The sequence below is a fragment of the Betta splendens genome, chromosome 14 (assembly GCF_900634795.4).
Source record: "Betta splendens chromosome 14, fBetSpl5.4, whole genome shotgun sequence".
NCBI classification, from domain to species: domain Eukaryota; kingdom Metazoa; phylum Chordata; class Actinopteri; order Anabantiformes; family Osphronemidae; genus Betta; species Betta splendens.
In genome coordinates, this window is record NC_040894.2 from 3717192 (window position 1) to 3737475 (window position 20284).

The following is a 20284-nucleotide window of genomic DNA, read 5'->3' on the forward strand; positions in this document are numbered from 1 at the left end:
CTGCCGCTCTCTTCGGCCTTTGTTGAATTTGCCTCAAGTGTTATTTGAAATTCCATGTTTTCCAATTAGGCCGGTTTTACATTGGACTCGGCCCCCTTTGATGTGTAATAGCCTGGTCCTGGAATGCAACACATTTGTCACTGGGTTCTCGGGGAAATAAACTCAGTTTGTCCTCAGCTGCCGTAAATTTGCATTTTTGTCCAACAGATTTCAAATCCAAAACACGAAAATGGAGATTTTTAAATTGAGTGATGGAGTTTAGACGAGAGACCGCCTTCTGCTTTAAGACGCCCTCCCCGGACGCGAGAAAGTGGCCCAATCGCCCTTCTCCCCCAGTCACCTGATTCATGTACTGCCATTTTACACACGCGTTTGACTGACGAAAAAAAAAGGGAATTGGCCTATCGGCAACCTCAACACAGACGTACACCCTTTTGTAAGGAGATTAAAAGAGACTGGGGAGAGAATCACAGCGGCTGATGTTACAGATGCGGCCAGCGCGTGGTGCTGTGGGCAGCGGACAGTCTGCGCGCGGATCCCTGCATTGATTCGGAGGAGACGCCGGGCAGAGACGAGCGTAGACGCGGCGGCCTGTTCTGTCGCGGCTCAAATATTAATCTCCAGTAACAGGGGGCGTGATCGTGCTCGCCGCCACCGCCGGCGCATTTCGGATTCACCTCTCGTGCGGGCGCATTCCGCCGGCGTCGCAGCGGCTCCTTCAGGGACATCCGCGTCGCAGCTCGCTGTAAACGATCTCACGTTACTGGCTCATTCATGCGCTTTTGATACGGCTCGCCGCGGCTTTTTCGGCGTTAAAGGCCACAGGTCGGGTTTGATTTCCGCAGCCGGCGCCTTCGACTGAATAATAAAAGGTTCCCTGGATGTGAGCGTTTTATGTCGTATTTGGCCGCCGCATGAATTCTGCCAGCGGATCCTCGTCGGTGAACGCTTCTGCCCTCCTCCTCCTCCTCCTCCTCCTCCTCCTCCTCCTCAGACGGCCGATCCTCGCAGAGGGCACTACCCTCCTCCCCGCCGCTAAAGACATTTTGATCGTCCACCCCGGTTCCCCCCACCCGGACTCGACCATCACTCCGCCTGCCTCCTCATCCACCGCCACCGCCACCTCCTCCTCCTCCTCCTCCTTCTTCATCGTAACATGTCGGGACAGTCTTTGACGGACCGGATCGCCGCCGCGCAGCACAGCATGACCGGGTCTGCCATCAGCAAAGCCGTGTGCAAGGCCACGACGCATGAAGTCAGCGGACCCAAGAAGAAACACCTTGACTGTAGGTTACACATAGCATCAGTGCTCCTGTGCGTGCATGCATCCCGCCACCAGCATCTTTCATCCTCCTCACAAAGGATAGGCTTGTGTAAACAGCATCTATTATTCTCCCCCTCTTGTCTCGCGCGTTTTGTTTGCAGCCTCTTTAATTAGGCACCATTACATTCCCTTAGATTAAAATGTGATTTACGCAGCGGCGCACGCACGTCCGACGCATCCGAGCGCTAATGCAAGCAGTAAATTCTAATATAAGGCGAGGGGCAAATAGCCAGATACTATCTGTGCATATCATTCAGAGGAAATACTCCACTGTGGTACAGGCCAATAATATTGCAAACAGCCGCTTTACAGTGGAGGCCCATCCATTATTAACGCCACTATCAGCAGCAGCACTATATCCCCACACTGGGGACACATCAGTGGTGGATGTGCGTTATTTGTGCAGCATTGCTACAACATCACATTCAAATTCACTGTCATGTCCTCTGCGCAGTTATCACCAGTGAATGTGTTGCTGCTGTCAGTCCAGAGCCGGTCAGTGAACGCATCCCGGGGGCTCGTGCTGCTGCCTGCGACTACGGGGCTTTTTTAGTGTCAGTCCACATTTCGCTAATTGTCCGAGCCTGCGAGCAGAGGAGGCAGGACTCCTCGCATGTAGATTTCACCAGTGATTATGAGGTGAGGTGGCTTTTCTGGCTCACTATAATTACTTGACGTGATCAATACAGAGCACAGGTAATCGATGGCGCTGCCAGTCAGACGCGCAGACGGACGCGCAGACGGGCAAACAGCAAGGCGGCTCATGGGGGGGGGGGGGGGTGTGGATGAGTCTGTGTGTGTGTGGGGGGGGGGTGGGGGTGCCAGCCAGTCAGACGGCAAGTTTGGCACAGGATTAGTCCCTGTGTCCACGGCAGAGGTGGCACTGGGAATCGGCTCCTTCAGAAGATTTCACCACAGTAAAGCACAAAACCACCCATGAGGCCTAGTTGAGGGGAGGGGAGGGGGCGTCAGAAAGGCTCGGAAGCAAGTTTGGGAGCATTTACAACCAAAAAGGTCCTTTTGTGACTCACAGAGAAACAGCGGCGCTTTGACTCCACACAAATCTCCTTATCTCGACTTTGACCAGCGGCATCACGGCTCCAGCGTCTTACGCTTTGGCTCTGACGCCCTGAAGCCCTGGTCTCTGTAGGCGGAGCTCCATAAGGGCCTCTCACCGCCCTCACCGACGCTTGTCCACCTGCGCCGCCCGCCGCGAGTTGGAGTCTCTCACAACCTGTAAACGTCACTTCACTCGGGGCTGAGAGCACATGTTCTGAAAATACACGGCGAACCCTCCACGCGCCGAGTGGATCGCGGGTCGGATGGGTCCGATCGGCGCCGACGCAGAAACGGGAGTTCATCAGTTCTCAGTTCATCCCTCTGGAAGCCTGAGTTTATAGTTGAATGAGCGTTTTGTGCTTGAGCCATTCAGATGCAGCTGTTCTAATAGACACGTTCTACTTCCTGCTGGAGGGTCCGCTCCTCTGTGCAGGGCGTGATGTGACGCACGGCCCCCGCTCTCGCCGGCATTTATGAGGGGCGCATGCTGCACGTCGGGGATTAGAGGGGGGTCGGAGGAGGCGGTGCGTTCGTGATCGGGAGGTCAGTGGCTCTAATCCCTCGCCTGCCTGAGAGCACCTTAATGGCACAGAATTGAAAGCAAAAGCAATGAGCTCGGCACTAAAGGAGCAGCTGATGAGTCGGCCCGAGCGGAAGGACGGGTCGATCCCGGGGCTGGGAGTTCAGGTGTGTGTGACCCACGCTGTCTTTATGCGACTCAGGCAGACCGCATTTAGATCTGAGAGTCTCTCCCACTCGAAACCGTGTCAGGTTCAGGACACTGTCTGGTCTTTGACGCGATAAAAGGCCCTCAGCAGAAATAAGTGCGGGTGAGACCGAGGCAAGGTGAAATATGAACGTTGGGATTTTACACCTCCCTCACACCTTCACATGTCTAACGCTGACAACATGGCTGGAGCTCAGCGGGTTTTATGGGAATCACCTGTTGTACGTCTGCGGCAGAGAACCATCATCCACGCACCGGTTCGCCCCGACTCGTTTCCTCTACGAAGACGCTGCAGGTTCAGTTTTATGGTAACTGGTGCCACAGAGTGAACAGGAACCCAGAAGCTTGAGTTTCCCACTTCCTCCGTGTTATTAGTACAAGCACCGCGAACAAAGAGTCGCAGCAAAGTCGCTCATCTGAGGGATTTAAAATCAGATTCTTTGAAGCTAATCTGATGTGTTTAGATCAGAACCCGGTTGCATCAAACGCACCTACAGGCTGTGGCTCTGGATTAGAGAGGCCCGATAAACACAGGCGACATTTAAATCACCGTATAAATACATTCCTCCTGTTATTGATCCGCCGTCTGTAGGCGCAGCTCACCTCAAAGGACGCTGCGGTCGCTCCGACCGCCGCGGGCCTCGGCGCTGCTCAGCCCAGCTCCGCCTTTACTGTAACGACCTTGACAGGCTGCCCGGCGACGCGAGCGGGCGGCGCCGGTTATTTACCGTCCACAAACGTGACGGGCGCGACGCGCAGCCTGATGGGCGGCAGAAAGTCCGGTTTATCGCGCGCAGGGCGGCCATCGGGCCAGGGGTGACCTTCTGCCCCGCGACGCCCGCGAACAATTATGGGCCCTTTGCTCCTCAGTCGCCACATTCACGGCCTTTCACTCCAATGAAGTGAAAGAAGACGCTGAAATGAGTCACAGACGGCGTGACGCGGTAGCAGCACTCAGCCTTAATGAATAACCCCACACATGTGCTCCCACGGCGGCTGTGTCACTTCAATGACCTCATCTCACAATTCAATTCCAGGTACTAAATAATTACCCACTTTATCTAAAGCCAAGGTCTTAAATTGTATTGAATAATGTTTTTATTACACTTACAGAAAGTCTCTTTATGGAGGAGAAATCCCTGCAGTCACACATTTGTATTTTATCAGACCTCTCACTCTGACGGTGTTGAACCGAACTCGGTGGCACCGTGCCGCAGTCTCGTTCTTTCTTTAAATTATATCCTAAAGATTATTTCTAGGTGCGTGTGAACTCATGCAGGGACGGCAACTTATCAGTAATCTCGGCCGGCAGTCGCTCAGTCAATACTTCATCACACCCCGCTGGCTATTTACACCGCCATGTGTCGAATATTAAATCCTAGCCGGCGTATTATCGCCCCGAGCAGGACACGGAGGTGGACGAGGCATCTGCATTAATTGACTGAAGTGAAGAAGCGCCATTATTTAGTTTTCCACTGTATTCATGCAATTATTTAGTTTAATGGCATCTAGAAACACAGAGATTCCACTGTCAGGCGAGTTTATAGTAAATCACAGCTAATTTGAACGAGCTTGCGCACGTTAGCCTTGCATTCTGTCTGTACCTAACACCTAGCATCAGACTGGACAGACGGCTAATAACGAAGCCCAGGGTGTACGATTTTCTCGTTTAGTTTAAAGGAGATGTCACAAATGTGAACGATTGAGTGAATGAAGAGTGAACGCTCTACTTGAGGTCAGCGGAGTCTTCAGGCTAATGGCTGCTATTAGCACGGGGGCTAACGCTCGCGCGCCTTCGCCCCCCCGCTGCTGCGTTTGGCTGCGTTCACGTTTCACAGAAAACATTAATTAGCTGGAATCAATAAGTTGCTATTAATTATTGAGCTTGAAGGAAATTCACAAACAAACCATTAACAATGACGGAACGCCCCCATTAACGAGGAGAGAAGCTAAACACACACGCACAGGGAAATAAGGGAAGTATGAAGAAAATGCTGCTGTAATTCCAGGGTTTGTAGTTTTTATACACATGTGGTTTTATAGTAAAGGCAAACATCAGTTTATCTCAACATTAATGATATAGAGCCGTCTTTACCCACGCTGACGGGGTGCTGACAGGCTAAACCCACTAATAAACATGGCTGCAGCTGTTACCGGCTGTGTCGTCACTGAGGCCTTAACTTAAAGCGGAGCCGAGCGGGTCCGGAGCGTTAGCGTTAGCGGCGTGAACCGCCGGTGCTCCGGGAGCCTTTGAACATGTTAAACATTCAACCACGCTATCGACCGGGACTCCTCGCCATCCGGCGTTTGCGTGGGCGCCGGCCAACGTCACAGGGCTTTTCAAATAAACCCCCGATGACCTCTGATGGCGTGGAGGAGAACGAGCCCGGAGCCGTTTCAGGTTCTCTCCCCCGTCTAGGTCTGGACGCGAGCCCGCTTCCTCCCAGTGGCTCCGCTGTCTGCATCGCTGGGACTTCACATCCCTTCACTGTCTGTGCGTTTGCGTGTCATCGGACCAGCTTTCAAGCTTTCCTGCATAGATTTCATCGTTTACACCAGTATTAGCTTTTTTTTAGTCGAACATCTGCACAGACAGTCACTGATAACATGGTGTTTATTATTTTCAGAGCAAAACGCAGAGATTACTGTAATTGGTTTATGCAGGAGTAGAAGCCTGTGGTAAATGTCACTGAGCAGATTATACAGTAAACGCACACGACAGCCCATTTACAGGGTTTTCCTGTAAAGAGTCACGGTCAAGGTCATTCAAGCAGACGGATGTGGCGGATTCCACCTTTACAGGTTTGCACAATGCACCGCAGACAATAATCAAATCAAATCTGAAAATTGTCTGGTGCCGTTGGGTTCCTTTACGTCCGGTCCCCTTCCGTCCTCCGTCCCCGGCAGGTTCTAATTTGGAATCGCACACAGTTTGGCATTTGTCAGACCTTTGAGTCCCGCACGCAGCAGAGCGCGCAGCTATTTTCCTTTTGAAATCTGTTCCACGTTGGCTTTGAACAGCCAATTTGCACTGTAGATGAGCGAAACGCTGGACCCAGCTCACTTCTCATCCGCCACCGCTCACAAAGATGCTCTGCAGAACATTCAGATTCATTATTCATCAGCCGCCTCTCCGTTTGACAGTTTCTTATTTTTAATTAAGCATCCTCTGACTTGATTGTGCTGGAATATGACCGACCTTGTAGCGTAACTTTCCGTCGGCTGCCTTGATATTTTATTGACATTTTGCTGGCGTAGGTGGGCGGCGACGTTGAATCACAGCCAGGAAATGGATTTTCTGATACAGTGGCTCTGGTTCTGATAAATCGGTAACGTCTCTATCATTAACTGATCATCTTGTTATTGATCTGTATGCTGATACAGGGTGAGCCAAAGGCAATGCAGCATGAATACATTCACTGTGCTCAGTCACTCGTCATCGATTCACAACAACCGGAGCGCTCTCTCTCTCTCTCTCTCTCTCTCTCTCTCTCTCTCTCTCTCTCTCTCTCTCTCTCTCTCTCTCTCGTGTTATTCATTATTCTTTTAACAGGTGCCTTTAAGGACACTTTGCCAATGATCTCCAGCCTCTGGTTCACACATCTGCTTCCACAATAAATAATGAAGCAACCACTCATTGCTCGTATTTAATCATTTACGCTGCGTGTCTCCTGTCCGCAGACCTGATCCACTGCACCAATGAGCTGAACGTCAGCATCCCCCACCTGGCAGACACGCTGCTGGAGCGCACGGCCAGCAACAGCTGGATCGTGGTCTTTAAAGCGCTCATCACCACGCACCACCTCGTGATGTACGGCAACGAGGTGAGCTGAAGGTCAAAGACCCACAGCGGCAGCACACACACGCGTTGCCGCTGTTGCTGTTGCCTTTCGCGTTTAACAAACAACGCAGGACAAATATCGCACTTAAAAGGAACACGGCCGCCTTGTTCTGGGCTTCTTTCATTATGTAAATCAAGTTATAAATTACCAGGGAGCCATGTTTTCAAGGCCACTCTGAATATGCAGCTGATGTAATTAGTTTTAAGCTTGAAGGAAGGTTGTTCCAAAGTACAGCCGCACAACAAAGGGATGTATTTTTACTCATCAAAGTCTTCAGATGGACGGCACATTCATACATATTGTTCTCATTATTCCGTGTGTTCTGGTTTATTTTGGAGCCTTAATTATAAATCAACACGTCTCACCTTCATGTTTAGGAATTCAGGCAGAAGCGGGATCAGCGTCGCTGCCTAGTTTGTTTTATTTACGTGTAACAGTGGTGGAAATATTAATCAGCCAGTGACCCACAACATGTTAGTTCATCTGTTATCGCCTCATTAATTTATGAGGGGTAAATAACAAACATATGCTTGAACTAGATTCATTTAAATCTATGCTGAGCTAAAACTAATTTCCTGGATTGAGTCGATCTTGTGCTCACAACCAACCGCCACTTTTCAACCTGCCTCCAGACGCTTTGCTCCTCAGGTTGGAGCCAATTACCCTCAAACTCTCACACAGGGTTCCTTTGAAGCCATATCTCCGCGTGTCCAGCGGGAGCCGATGAGGTGTCCCGCTGACATTTGGACGGCCGGTCGGACACTCTCGCGCTCACAACAAGAGAGCGAGAACGGCCAAAACATCAGAGGAGGAAAGTGGAGGCTGCGGCAGCGATTACTGGGGGCACGACGACCCGGTCGGAGCGCGGAGCAGCGGAGCTTTTAGTAACGTGGCCAGAAAAGGCCTGAATGAGTGGATGAAAGCTGTTTACTTCCTTAATGTAATGTATTTGACTTTAAAGCAGGAGGTTGATACCAGAATTCATTTATAGGTTCCCTTGGATTAATTGGTGCATTACTACAGGTATAAAATAGAAGCCAAGCCTTTATTTAATCCATCAGACTCAGCGGCTTCCCTTCACCTGCAGCCTCTCTCTCTCCTGTATTTATAGTCAGACAGCAGCAACAGATAAGAAGCTAACTCGCCCCTCTGTTCTCCTCCTCTTCCATCAGAGACTGATGCAGTATCTTGCCTCCAGAAACACGCTCTTCAACCTCAACAACTTTCTGGATAAGGCTGCACTACAAGGTGATTTAATGCCATTTGGGCTGTTTGTGCGCTCAGCACCGCTGCGCGTCCGACAGAATGACTTCATGTCGGACTCGGTCCGTTTCAAAAGCAGCAGCAGAGGATTGCTAAGCTGCAGATCCTGTGTTTTTCCTCTCTGCATAAATAAACACAAGGTCGGAGAGTCTGAATAAAGGACGTCACGCAGGGGATAGTATTGTACGGAAAGGTGACGAGTCACTAACGCTGCTCCGTCCCCCAGGATACAACATGTCCACCTTCATCAGACGCTACAGCCGCTACCTGAATGAGAAGGCCATGTCTTACAGGCTAGCAGCGGTGGACTTCACCAAGATGAAGAGAGGGTAACACACTCCTGCACAATCACACTGCTGACGCACAACTAGTGCCACCCAGGTGAAACAGTCCCTTATGGCCAGTTGTGACTGCTTCAACATGCAAGGTTTTATTTGTAGGCGGCCGGAACTCTAATTACTTTAATTTGCTTCCAAATGTGTTTACGTCTGTGTGTGTATTATTTATTCACCCTGTCGGTGCTGGATGGTCGTTAAGTCCCGTGTCTATGTGCACGTGTGTTTTTGCGTGTTATTAGGGCCGACGGCGTGATGCGCACCATGAACACGGAGAAGCTGATCAAGACCCTGCCCATCATCCAGAACCAGCTGGACGCGCTGCTGGACTTCCAGGTAAAGGAAGCGATGCAGAGGATCATTCAGGCTGGAGCGTGAGCGCAGCTGAACCCGCGTCTCGTTGCAGCCCAACTCCAACGAGCTGACCAACGGCGTGATCAACACGGCGTTCATGCTGCTCTTCAAGGACTCCATACGGCTGTTCGCCGCGTACAACGAGGGCGTCATCAACATGCTGGGTAAAGCACGCGGGTTCTGGGCCCGAAATCCAGCTTCTCTCTTTAATGGCTCCGAGCTTTTCTCGTATACGAAGCCAGTGAAGAGTAAGGAGCTAAGATCAAGCGATTGCAGTCCTTCGTCACCGCGCGGGCATTGAACACACCATAATATGCAGAGTAAAAGTATTGGCCTCCCTCCTTTTGTTCTGAATGATCTTATGCCTGGTTTTCTGACACTCAGAGAAATACTTTGACATGAAGAAGAACCAGTGCAAAGAAGCTCTGGAGATCTACAAGACGTTCCTCAACCGGATGACCAAGCTGTCCGAGTTCCTCAAAGTGGCCGAGGTAACGTCCGTCCGTCCGTCCGTCCGTCCCGCTGGCCGTGCGCGGAGGCGTCAGACTCACAGTAGTAGTAGAAAGGTGGGAACGTGTGCCTGGAGCCGCTCTCAAAGGGCCCCGTCCTCAGACGAGCATCATTTCCGACGCGCGCCTTTTGAGACTCGCTCCGGGGCCGATTTTCGGCCCGGGTCCGAGCTCCGGGTCCGAGCTCCGGGTCCGAGCTCCGGGTCCGAGCTCCGGGTCCGAGCTCCGGGTCCGAGCTCCTGGCGTCTCATGTCCCTAATCCTCCAAGTCTGTTTCTTTGTCTCTAGATTTCTCCTGTTTCTGTCCTTCTCTTGCCCTGACCGGGGGAGGCAGTAGTTGCTGGAGGTTTAGCCAGACAAACAGTAGCGCCTCCAGCTGAGGGACGCGTGTGCTGCCTGTTCTCTTGCCTGCCCTGCATGAAGCAAGCTCCTCTGTCTCTCTCTCTCTCTCTCTCTCTCTGTCTCCTCTCCTCCGATTTGATTTGCTCCCTCCTCCTAAAAGCCCTGATCTTTATTTATAATGGCTGTCCTGTAACAGTTGCTAGGCTTCACAGGGAATATAAACAGCTTTATCTCCGTAGCGTTATCCCGCGCGCCGTCTTCAAAGGCCTCTCACTCTGCTTGCTTTCGTTCCCATTCGGAGGAAGGTTTGGAGTGAGTGCAGCCGCTCGAGCCAGAAAAAATAAAACAAACCAAAAAAAAAACCAACAACGACGACAACAGCAACAGACTAACGTTGACTTTAAGGACCCATTCATTTTATCTGTCTAACCAAACGTGTGTTTGTCTGTTTGTGTGTCATCCGTGCCCCTCCCTCCTCTTTGTGTTCAAAGTCAACATTAGTTGAGTGTCTTGGTTTTGGGTGTTTTTTATCACTCTTGCCGTCATGTGACCTGTTGTCTGCCCTCTCTGCTCTGCCTGTTCTGTTCGTCTGCGCTCAGCATTCATTTCAAACCATGCTCCAGATCTCAGCGTGTGTACTTATAAATGTGTGTTCACATATACTGTATATATATCTCTATATATATGTAGGTGTTGTGAGTGCATGTGCCCCCTCCCCTCCTCCTCTGTTGTCTTTTATTTGTTTTTCCTTTCCAGCCACTGCATGAAGTAATGAATGCTTGGGTTTGATTCTTCTTTCTCCCTCCTCTTCCTCTTCCTCCTTCACTCGCCTCTTCCCTTTTTTAACCTGTGGTCTGTTGGGTTTTTTGCTTTACTCCTCGTTTTATTATTACATTTGGTTTCTTTTTATTTTGCCTCCCCCCTTCCTCCCCCACCCCCCCTCCCCCTCCTTTTTTGTGACACAGCGAGTTGGGATAGATCAGGGCGACAGCCCCGATCTCACACAGGTCAGTCTACATCTCATCTCAATCAGTCAATCAACCAGTCAGTCAACCAGTATTTAACTCTGTCGAGTCAATCCCATAATGCTTCATTCTAAATGCTCCCGTTCCCTACTCACCCTACAGACCTGCCCACACTGCAGCTGCCCCGTTCTTCTCCTCTCTTCTTCGCTCTCCTGAACTCCTTTGCCCTTTCTCCGTTTCCGTCTGAACACAATCTAAAATAGAGAGGAAACAATAAATACACCCCCCCCCACAATTTTAACCATTAGATTATTTTTACCTCAAATGTGAGTCATTGTCAAATAAAAGTTAATGCAAGGTAAGATTCCTAAAGCAGCCAAGTATCAAAAGTCAGTCTTTTATTTTTTTGCATATTTCTATTTTAGACGTCCAAAACTGGGGCTTAGTACCTGCCTGCATATTTTCCAGCAGTCCTTCTGGCATTTTCCCAGTGTAAATATCAGGGATTGTCTCCTGATTCAAAGGCTTATCACCCAAATATGTCAGCACATCCTTATGAAATAGGTTTCTTGCCCATATAAGCAGTGTTCCTGAAAAGATTATGTCCCTTTGCATCAGCTGTGGGGAGAGCAGCGAATGGTTTTTATTAAATAGGTTTCTGCAAATATGACTTGGATGGGAGCACATAATGCCATCATAAGCACTGCACATCATGCTAAAGACCTTGATCTTCGACGCATAATTGGACGTTTATGACCAGAAAAGTGACTTTTTAAAAGGAGGGCCGTGTTGGTAGTGCTTATGAAGACCTTATATGCCCTTATTCAACCACATAGTGACCCATGCCTTTACTGAGCTCTAGATATGTGTCTGTTTTACTTTTAAACTTTTAGCATATTCTAGATTTCTCAGAAGAAGGATATCCAGAATTCGCATTTTACTCTCTTTCCCCCTTAAAATAAGTATATGAGAAATCTTTTCTTTGCTTGTTGTGTTTGCATCGTGTTTTCCAGCGCTGAAATTTAAGGCTCTGGGTGAAAACCGTGGCATCACATGTGGCCAGAGTGAAGCCGTCCAGCCTCGCGGGCTGAAATGCTGGATGTGCATGCCCGGTTTCTCACCAGACGTTTACATTTCACTGAGTTAACGTCCTTGGCTTCCAGCGGGATAAAACGACCGCTTGCCTGTGATTTTGTGTAGCTGCTGCCTAATTCCAAAATGAAATCAAATGAAGATTGGGTAATTTGATTTTTAAGATGAGTGGAATCCACGGGTTAACTCTTGATTCTTGGACTGTGTTTTCCTTTGCGTGTGTGCGCGTGTGTGTGTCTCTGAGAGCGTCTGTGCACCGCTGGCATCTGCATGGGCTCGTTAGGCGGTTCAGATGTGTTTGTTATGTTTCTGCTCCGGAGCCCCGCAGCGATAACGCTCTAATTTGTTCTGACCTGTCAGTCCCGCTGTGGACTCGCTTGCATGATCCGGCGCTGATGTGTGCATGCTGGTCAACCGAACCTGATGAAACCAACTGCAAAAACCACAAAAAAACTGGAAAACAAAAGAACAAAGAGCTGTTGTAGAATAGACACCAAATCTGAGGGTGACGTTTTAATTCTGCTGCTGCTTTGTGTGTGTGTGTGTGTGTGTGTGTGTGTGTGTGTGTGTGTGTGTGTGTGTGTGTGTGTGTGTGTGTGTGTGTGTGTGTGTGTGTGTGTGTGTGTGTGTGTGTGTGTGTGTGTGTGAGAGAGAGAGTGTATGTGTGAGAGAGAGAGAGAGAGCGATAAAATGTGGGAGTGAACAAAGAGAAAGCGTGTGTCCCACTTAGTTCTTACTGGGCTGTGGTTCTAACTCCAGCCCTGGCTTTCCCAAACCTTCACCCCCTCAGGCTCCCAGTTCTCTCCTGGAGGCTCTGGAGCAGCATCTAGCCTCCCTGGAGGGCAGGAAGCTCAAGGACTTCTCCACCACCAGCAGGTACCGTGCCACTTTGATCCTGCAATCATGGTTATTGCTTCTTTGTTTGGCTATTGGTAATGACTTATACTGAAATACCCAGCATGCATTGCAACAAACAATTCATAGCAAGACACCTTTTTGATTTTTCAAGAAAGTGCAACTCAGTAAAAAAACTGTGTGTGTGTGTGTGTGTGTGTGTGTGTGTGTGTGTGTGTGTGTGTGTGTGTGTGTGTGTGTGTTTGTGTGTGTGTGTGTGTGTGTGTGTGTGTGTGTGTGTGTGTGTGTGTGTGTGTGTGTGTGTGTGTGTGTGTGTGTGTGTGTGTGTGTGTGTGTGCGTCTCACCCTCAGATCCAGCACCTTGTCCAGTGCCGTGTCCTCCCTCTCCAGCACTGGGATCTCTCTCAGCCGTATGGACGACAAGACAGATGACAACAGACTGCAGCAGCACAAGGCAAGACGTTGTTTAGTTCAACAACGAGGCTCCAGTCTTTTCTGTTCCTCGCACCTTTGTTGATGCTTAATAGGCGACTGTGTTGATCCTGCAGCAGGACGCTGTCTGTGTGTGGCTGCTGGCCAACACAGGGCTGCAGGGAGAATAGAAATGAACTGATGAACTGTGATTAGAGCCAGTTGGATGCTGACGTTCTGTTGACGTTCTCCTGACGTTCTGTTGACGTTCTGCTGACGTTCTGCTGATGTTCTCCTGAAGTTTTGTTCACGTTCTGTTGACGTTCTGTTGACGTTCTGTTCACGCAGGAGGACGCTCACAAGGTGAACGACATCCAGACGCCGAATGTGTCGCCCAGCGCCCAGTCGGTGGCCAGTGCCAACAGCAGCGGAGGGGCCACAGACCTGTTCTCCAACTCGCCCATAGTCCCCGTCAGCAACCAGTGAGTCGCACACGAGTACTCGCACAGGTTTGGTTTGAGACGCGCGACGAGAGCCTGAACCGTGCTGTGCTTCCTGCAGCGTGCCAAACCTGAGCAGTGAGCTGTTCACCCTGCAGCCCAGCTTCACCCCCATCCAGACCACACACACTGTGCCCCACAACAACAACGCCTGGGGAGGTAGGTCAGACACACACACACACACATGCACGCACGCACACATGCACGCACGCACAAGCACACACGCACGTTTCTGACTCTTTGCCCGTCTTTGTAATCGTCCTTTCACGTTACCACGGCAACCACTGGACGTCAGGTGACCTGCTGAAGCCGGCCCTGCCCGCTCAGATCCATAGCCCAGGAGCCCAGTTGCACTCTGGGAAAATGCTGCCCAACGACCTGGACTCTTCATTAGCCAGCCTTGTTGGTAGTAAGTACACAGCTCCCAGATATTTTGTCCTCGCTTTGGTTCTGGGCCGTCGGCCGCTTTCTTTCCGCTGAGGCTGTTTTGTGTTTTGCCTTCTGCAGACTTGCAGTTTGGGGGAACGCCAGCGAAAAAGTGAGTGGGTTTCTTCTGACATCAAAATCCCAGCCACTAGCAAAAAAGACTGTCTCTCCAGTTTTAGCACTGTTTAGTCTCACGTATGAGTCATGACCTCCTTTTTGCTGAACACCTGGAAACGTGTGTGTGTGTGCGTGTGTGTGCGTGTGTGTGTGTACATGTGCATGTGCGTGCGTGTTTGCATCAGGCCTGAGCTCCAGTGGAGTCATCTTGTGGAGAAGAAGCCAACGGGAGGAAGTGGCTGGCAGTCAAAGACCATGTGCACCAGCACCAACTGGACCCACACCACTCATCCCATGGCTCCTGCCCCCATGCCCGTCCCACAGATGGTAAATGACATCTACGCTGTCCTCATGAAGAGGATCAGTTTCAAGCCTCAGCTTCTGTCTGTGCAACTCTAATAAATTAACTACAGAACCTGAAATATGTGTGTTGATGAGGCGCTTACGTCTCACAGCGATGCCTTGAAGAATCGTATTGTGCATTAATTTGGTGCCATCCATCATCTAGTCAGCAGAATCAGTTTCTCCTAATGATATGGACTGAGATCCATCAAATGCACCTGTTGGCCAAACGCAGCGTTCTGCTGCACTCGGGGCTTTTGAAGGAGCTTCCAAATGTGCCTCCGTCCTTTGTGCTTTATTCTAATTATCCACGCGTCTCCTTCGTTCAATCTGGTTTCATCTTTTAATTTTCAACTGATTGACCTCTCAACTCACACCGCTCATTTATTCAGCAAATGGCCCGGAAAGCCGGCGGTGGGACGTGAATGGAAAGTGGAAGCGGTAGAGTAGAATATGAGGAATGTGCACAGGTCTGCGTTCTCTCGGCCCTGTCTTTTGACTCACAGGCTCTGATTGTTGTTTGTAGAAGTGCACTAAGCTCCGTTCTCACTTCTCTCCCTCTGCTTCCACTCCACAGAACGGGATGATCTATACTGGCTATGTAAGTAACTTTCTCTCACCCCTTTTCATCGTGCTCTCGGCTTCGCTGGGTGTCTTTTCTATTATTGTTGAAGACTGGAATTACCAGAAGAAAAGGGAAATCTGTCGCTGTCTGCGCCGCCTCGTCGCTGTTGTCGCCGCTACGTTAATTGCTCAAAACGTGTTGTGCCTCTTTCTGTCGCTGGTGATTATTGTGAGCATGCCGCTAAAAGTCTAAGATGTGACGCTGACTTGAATGCTGCTCTCTGCACAGGCTCCAGCACCAGTGGCTTTTCCTATGACAACACCCCAAGTGCCTGTGTACGGAATGGTAAGAACAGCCTCCAGCTGCTCTCGCTGAGCGTTTGCTGGCTCAGCACATCTTTAATCGGACTCCTACCTGTCCTCTCACCAGCTCCCTCCTCAGATGACTCATCAGATGGGGGGTGTTCCCATGATGCCCCCGCAGCCTGTCATGTACAACCAGCCAGTCCTGAGACCCAACAATCCCTTTGGACCTATCCCGGGGACACAGGTAACGGAAAAGGCCGTCACCTGTTCATAGCATCCCTTTAAGAATCACAGGGCATCTTCAGTCATCCTTTTACACCCGCGCCGTCATTCGGTGCGATTGTTACGGGCTGATAAGTGGCGTTCAAGCTGCGCTGCCCACAACAAGCGTGATCAATCATGTTGTCAGATAATTTTAAAGATGACCATCAAGTGCGAGCGTTTTTCACTGCAAGTAATCACCAGTTGCTACAAGACTCCACAAAAAATCAAGTGTATTTTGACCAATTATTCAAAACATAACCCAGCGATATAATTGCTCAGCGAGCGCAGACGCTGCTGAGAACCTGCAGCAGGTAATATGCCTGTCAATAGATGCCTGAACACTTGATGAGCTGTTTTGTTGCACTAAATTACTCTTCATTTTCACCTCGTCCTCTGCAGATGCACTTCATGTAGGGATGATGTAACCATGGCAGCAAAGCCGAGAGAGAGGGAGAGAGAGAGGGAGAGAGAGAGGTGAAGAGAAGACGAGAGGAACGAGTCGAAGGAAACAAGTCCAGAAGCGAATCCAGTGCAGAAGGAAGAAAGACGAGGACGGAGGAGAAAAGGGAGGGGAGAGGACGGAGGAGGACCAGAGGAGGGAGAAAAGATTAAATGCCCATGTCTGTTCCGCGTGGCCTGACCCTCTAATCTCCTCTCCTCTCTCCACGCGGCGGCTGATCCCTCTGTCTTTGAATCTATAGCGCTGGGGCACCAGAGGCTCTGCATCAATCCCACTCATCCTCTGTTTGATTTGCCAATTCAGACGGCCATTACTGACACCTCCACGCGAAGGTGCATAATCTCCGCTGCCACCGGGTGACCTCCTCCTCCTCCTCCTCCTCCTCCTCCTCCTCCTCCTCCACGACGCCCGCTGCCCGCTCCACCTCCACGGCCGAATCAAACTCGGAGGACACGTGTCTCTTTTCTCTGATTGGATTGTCTGCTGGCACTTTACTCCGTGTGAACTTTGCCAAGGGTGTGTGTCGTTGTAGGTGATTCTAGCGTCTTGTCCAGATTGGTTCCCGGTTGCGTGTCATCCATCACCTGATGTCAGCAGTAATCAACCTGAATGCGTGTGTGTGTGAGATCCTTTTTTCTACATTTCAGTGTGCTGCATCAACAATACTGTTTGAGTCCTTTATGGACTCCATTTGTTCTTAATTGCCAATTTCAGATAGAGAATCCGGTGTGGAACAATAATTTGCAGGCAGGAGTGTGTGTGTGTGCGTGTGTGCGTGTGTGTGTGTGTGTGTGTGTGTGTGATGACGTAGCTGTGTACTGTATGCGTCTCTCTTTTGGTACCTGATGTCATTACTGTGTTGCCAGGTACCAAGGTGTCACTGCACTGGAACTACTGACGAAAGCACTGAGCCAGACCCAGGAGTTGCATTTGGATGTAAACAAAGCTCTCAGACCATCTCTGCTCCGGGTCGTGCTGTACACACTGTAGTTCGCTCCCTTATCCTTCTCTACAGCTGTGCAATATCATGCGACCTTGTGACTGTCTATCACCGTGGTTACGTTACGTTTTCACCTTGTTTTCAGAACTGGTTCTGTTAAACCCACACTGCTCTACATGTAGGGAAACTGCACCCAGAGCCACAGAAAGAGGGAACTGGAAACCAGTCAGTAGATGATGACAACTCCCAACTGTACAACGTCCTCACTGTCCTGAACATTCGTCTTGTCCAAAATTAGTCTCTGGTGAAGTGTTTTCCACCCCAGAAACACAAGATAAGGGCGATTACCAGCAGATGTCTCACCTCCATGCGGAGGAGCGTTGCTAGCGCGCAGACAGGTCCGGTAACGTAGTATTAACATTTGTGGACAGGACGGCTAAAGGTCAGTCTGAGGAGTGGAATGAGGGCAGAGCAGCTGAGGGTAATGTCTGCTGAGCGCTACCTTAATGCCTGCAGGGGCAACGTCTAGATTTGTTCAGACAGCTGGACGAGGGAGGCTTTAATGAGACGTTAAATGTTAATGTGGCTCTTCTCGAAGAGCCAAGGTCACAGTCAGACCCACAGACAGACGATATAGACATATATAGCACAAACCTTGAGAGGGGACTATGCTCTGCTGCACAAAAACTAAAATCATTGCTGGGATGTACAGTCGAAAGGGGCAATAATCGGTTGGAATGAAGCTGTTTTATATGGACTGTCTGTTCTATGTACACGTACTGTATGTGTGTTTGTGTGCACAAACCTTCCCACAGAGACGAACAGGGTTCACGCTCCTCAGTTAGAGATGAAAGTCTCCCGCGCGCTGGCGGCGCGCGATCACACAGCAGCGTTAGTGTGATGGCGTCCCAGTCTGAACAACACGTCAGCGTAAGGTGGCTCTGCACTCGCGCGTCTGCTAATATTCAAAAACCACACAAAAATAGAAAAAGGAAAAAAAAAGTCATCAGACCTGGAATCTCAAAGTGAATCTGAGCCCAACACGTCCAACTCCAGCCGGTGGAAAAACTGTCATTATGATTCTCCACACGGTCCCTCAGTACCTGCTGCTTGGACTCCACTCCTCGCAGAGACCACACACACTCCCCCCAGTTAGTCCTCGTCCTAGTGGTTCGTCTCTCTCCGTCAACCGAATGCTCTTTTCATTGTGCACTTCATTCCCACAATGCAGCTCGATCCATCCTGGGCCAAACTCTTGACTGTTACTGCGTCCTCTGTATATAATTAATGCCGTTCATGTGGTTTTAGACGTGCTCTCTCTGTAAAGTGATTGAAGCCCCATTGGATGACGTACTGTACGTGGGACAATTTATTGCTGTATTTGTGTTTGAATGGTTGTGTTTTGAAGGGACGGGTCGGGGTGGGCCGGGGCTGATGTCTGTGCTGTTGTGTCCATTTCAATGAGGAGGGGGGTGATGGGGTTCGGGGAGGGTCGAGGGTAAACTATCACAACTGGTCTATACCAAGAGTGTCTTCATCGAGGGAGTGGACAGGACAGGGTCTGTCCTCTTCAAAACAGGAACATTTTTTTTGCACCAAAGTCATCATCAAAGCGCAGCTTCTTCTTATTCAAGGTCACTACGGATGGATGATATCAGAATTCAAAAGGATTTTTGTCATATTATTTTTTAGAGACAAAGAAACTGTCTTTTTTTGCATGATTAAGTGTCGTCTTTTTATTGGCTTGTGTGCCCGGTAAAAGCATGACCATTGTGTGAACTCTCACTTACCGGTGTGTTTGAAAAACGTTAAGGAAATTTCTCCATGAGAGTTTTTACTTACCTCTTGACATGAACGTTCATTGACATTCATAATCAACTGTTTTACAATGTACAGTCTGTAACTGTTTGAAGGCTGCCTCGCATGCAGAGATGCAAACTTGCAAGTAACCCATAAACTTCAAACCCAGTTACCATCACTGCGTCTTTGTAAAACACAGTGGATGTCAATGCCAGTTAACACCTAGCTAGCTAGACATTGCAGTCTTGTAAAATCGCTCTTTATTAAAGCGTTGCTATTTTCAATACGTGTGTTTGAATGTTCACTCCTTTTTCATGCTATGCCAGCAGCATCATGGGAGGTTGTGACTGAAAGTCAAAGTACTGTAATACGTGTTTGGTCTGGTCCACATGTGTGGTGTTTTAATGTGTTGCCCAGTCTTGTCCTGTCTGTTGCCACAACTGGATTTGTCAATTCCAAGTCATCAATGATTACACACGCTGGCTTCCTGAAACCAGGATTAGACTCTCCAGGAGCTGTACCTTTACCGAGTATACAAAGACATTTAAATTGCAATGTTTTCAGCCCCACACAAAGCTGAACTGCATCAATCATATATTTGTACTCAATATTCTTTACAGCAATAGTTTTAATTATTAAAAATATAGTTTTTATTTTCCTATCCAATATAACAAAGACAGCACTTCTTCATAATTACAACATTTAGTTTAGCAGCTAAAGTTGTTCTGTTTCTCAGACTCTGTTAAAACAGAGTTCCTCTCATTCAGGTGTCCTTCCTCTTCCTTTAATCTAGTAACAAAAGCAGAAAAGGGTTTCTTAAAAGTATCTGCCCCAAACCAACATTCATAGCACACACACAATATTTCTACCTGCACTCTAACTTTACAGAAAGGACACTAGAAGGAACATGTACTTGCAGTCCTGTATTTTCCAAAACAGATGACTCCCAAGGCCGTCATCTACTGACACAGGTTTCCTTACAAAAACAGCACTAAGGATACTTCATGGACTAATCTGGCAGGTGGAAACCAGAGTTGCATGTTCTCAGAGCAGAAACTGCATTTCCATGTCTTTATATTGGTGGAAGGCGCATGATGTCTATGCAGTTTCAAGCTCCACCCATGTCCATCTACACACATTTTACATGCAGTTTACAAGCTGTATTCATTCAGAACTCTAGCATCCATCTGTGAACTGTCAACAGTTGAGGGCATGAAACTCAGTGAAAAGGTCTTGTTAGCTATGAGTGAGGATCTATATCTTCAATTACTGCTCATTGTTTTTTGTATAGCAAAGTAAATTATTACCAGGTTTTGATTGTTCTCAAATTGTTTATTTGAAAAGCATAGGTTGATGTTTTTGGAAGAAATGGAATAAAATGTCATCTGATGCTAATCCCTTTTATTGGATGCCTCTTCTACAAACAACAACAAAATAAAAAAAGAAAATAATAATAGAGTCAAGCAAACATGGCTCAATTCTGAAAGT

At 49.0% G+C, this 20284-nt stretch overlaps 1 protein-coding gene across 2 annotated transcripts; it reads left to right on the top strand.

The window, feature by feature from the left end:
- Positions 1–365: 365 nt before the first annotated feature.
- Positions 366–20191, top strand: LOC114869526 (phosphatidylinositol-binding clathrin assembly protein-like). Of its 2 annotated transcripts, XM_029173826.3 has the most exons (19): positions 366–1286; positions 6792–6934; positions 8125–8200; positions 8442–8544; positions 8793–8886; positions 8957–9068; positions 9289–9395; positions 10720–10761; positions 12602–12687; positions 13018–13120; positions 13426–13559; positions 13639–13736; positions 13873–13986; positions 14085–14115; positions 14306–14447; positions 15040–15063; positions 15316–15372; positions 15457–15576; positions 15996–20191. In XM_029173826.3, the coding sequence occupies exons 1-19, from the start codon at positions 1157–1159 to the stop codon at positions 16008–16010; spliced, it is 1731 nt and encodes a 576-aa protein (XP_029029659.1). In that variant the 5' UTR covers positions 366–1156; the 3' UTR covers positions 16011–20191. The 2 variants fall into 2 exon arrangements, with proteins under 2 accessions (XP_029029659.1, XP_029029660.1); XM_029173827.3 differs by lacking the exon at positions 10720–10761 and having other exon boundaries at positions 367–1286.
- The last annotated feature ends 93 nt before the right edge of the window (positions 20192–20284 follow it).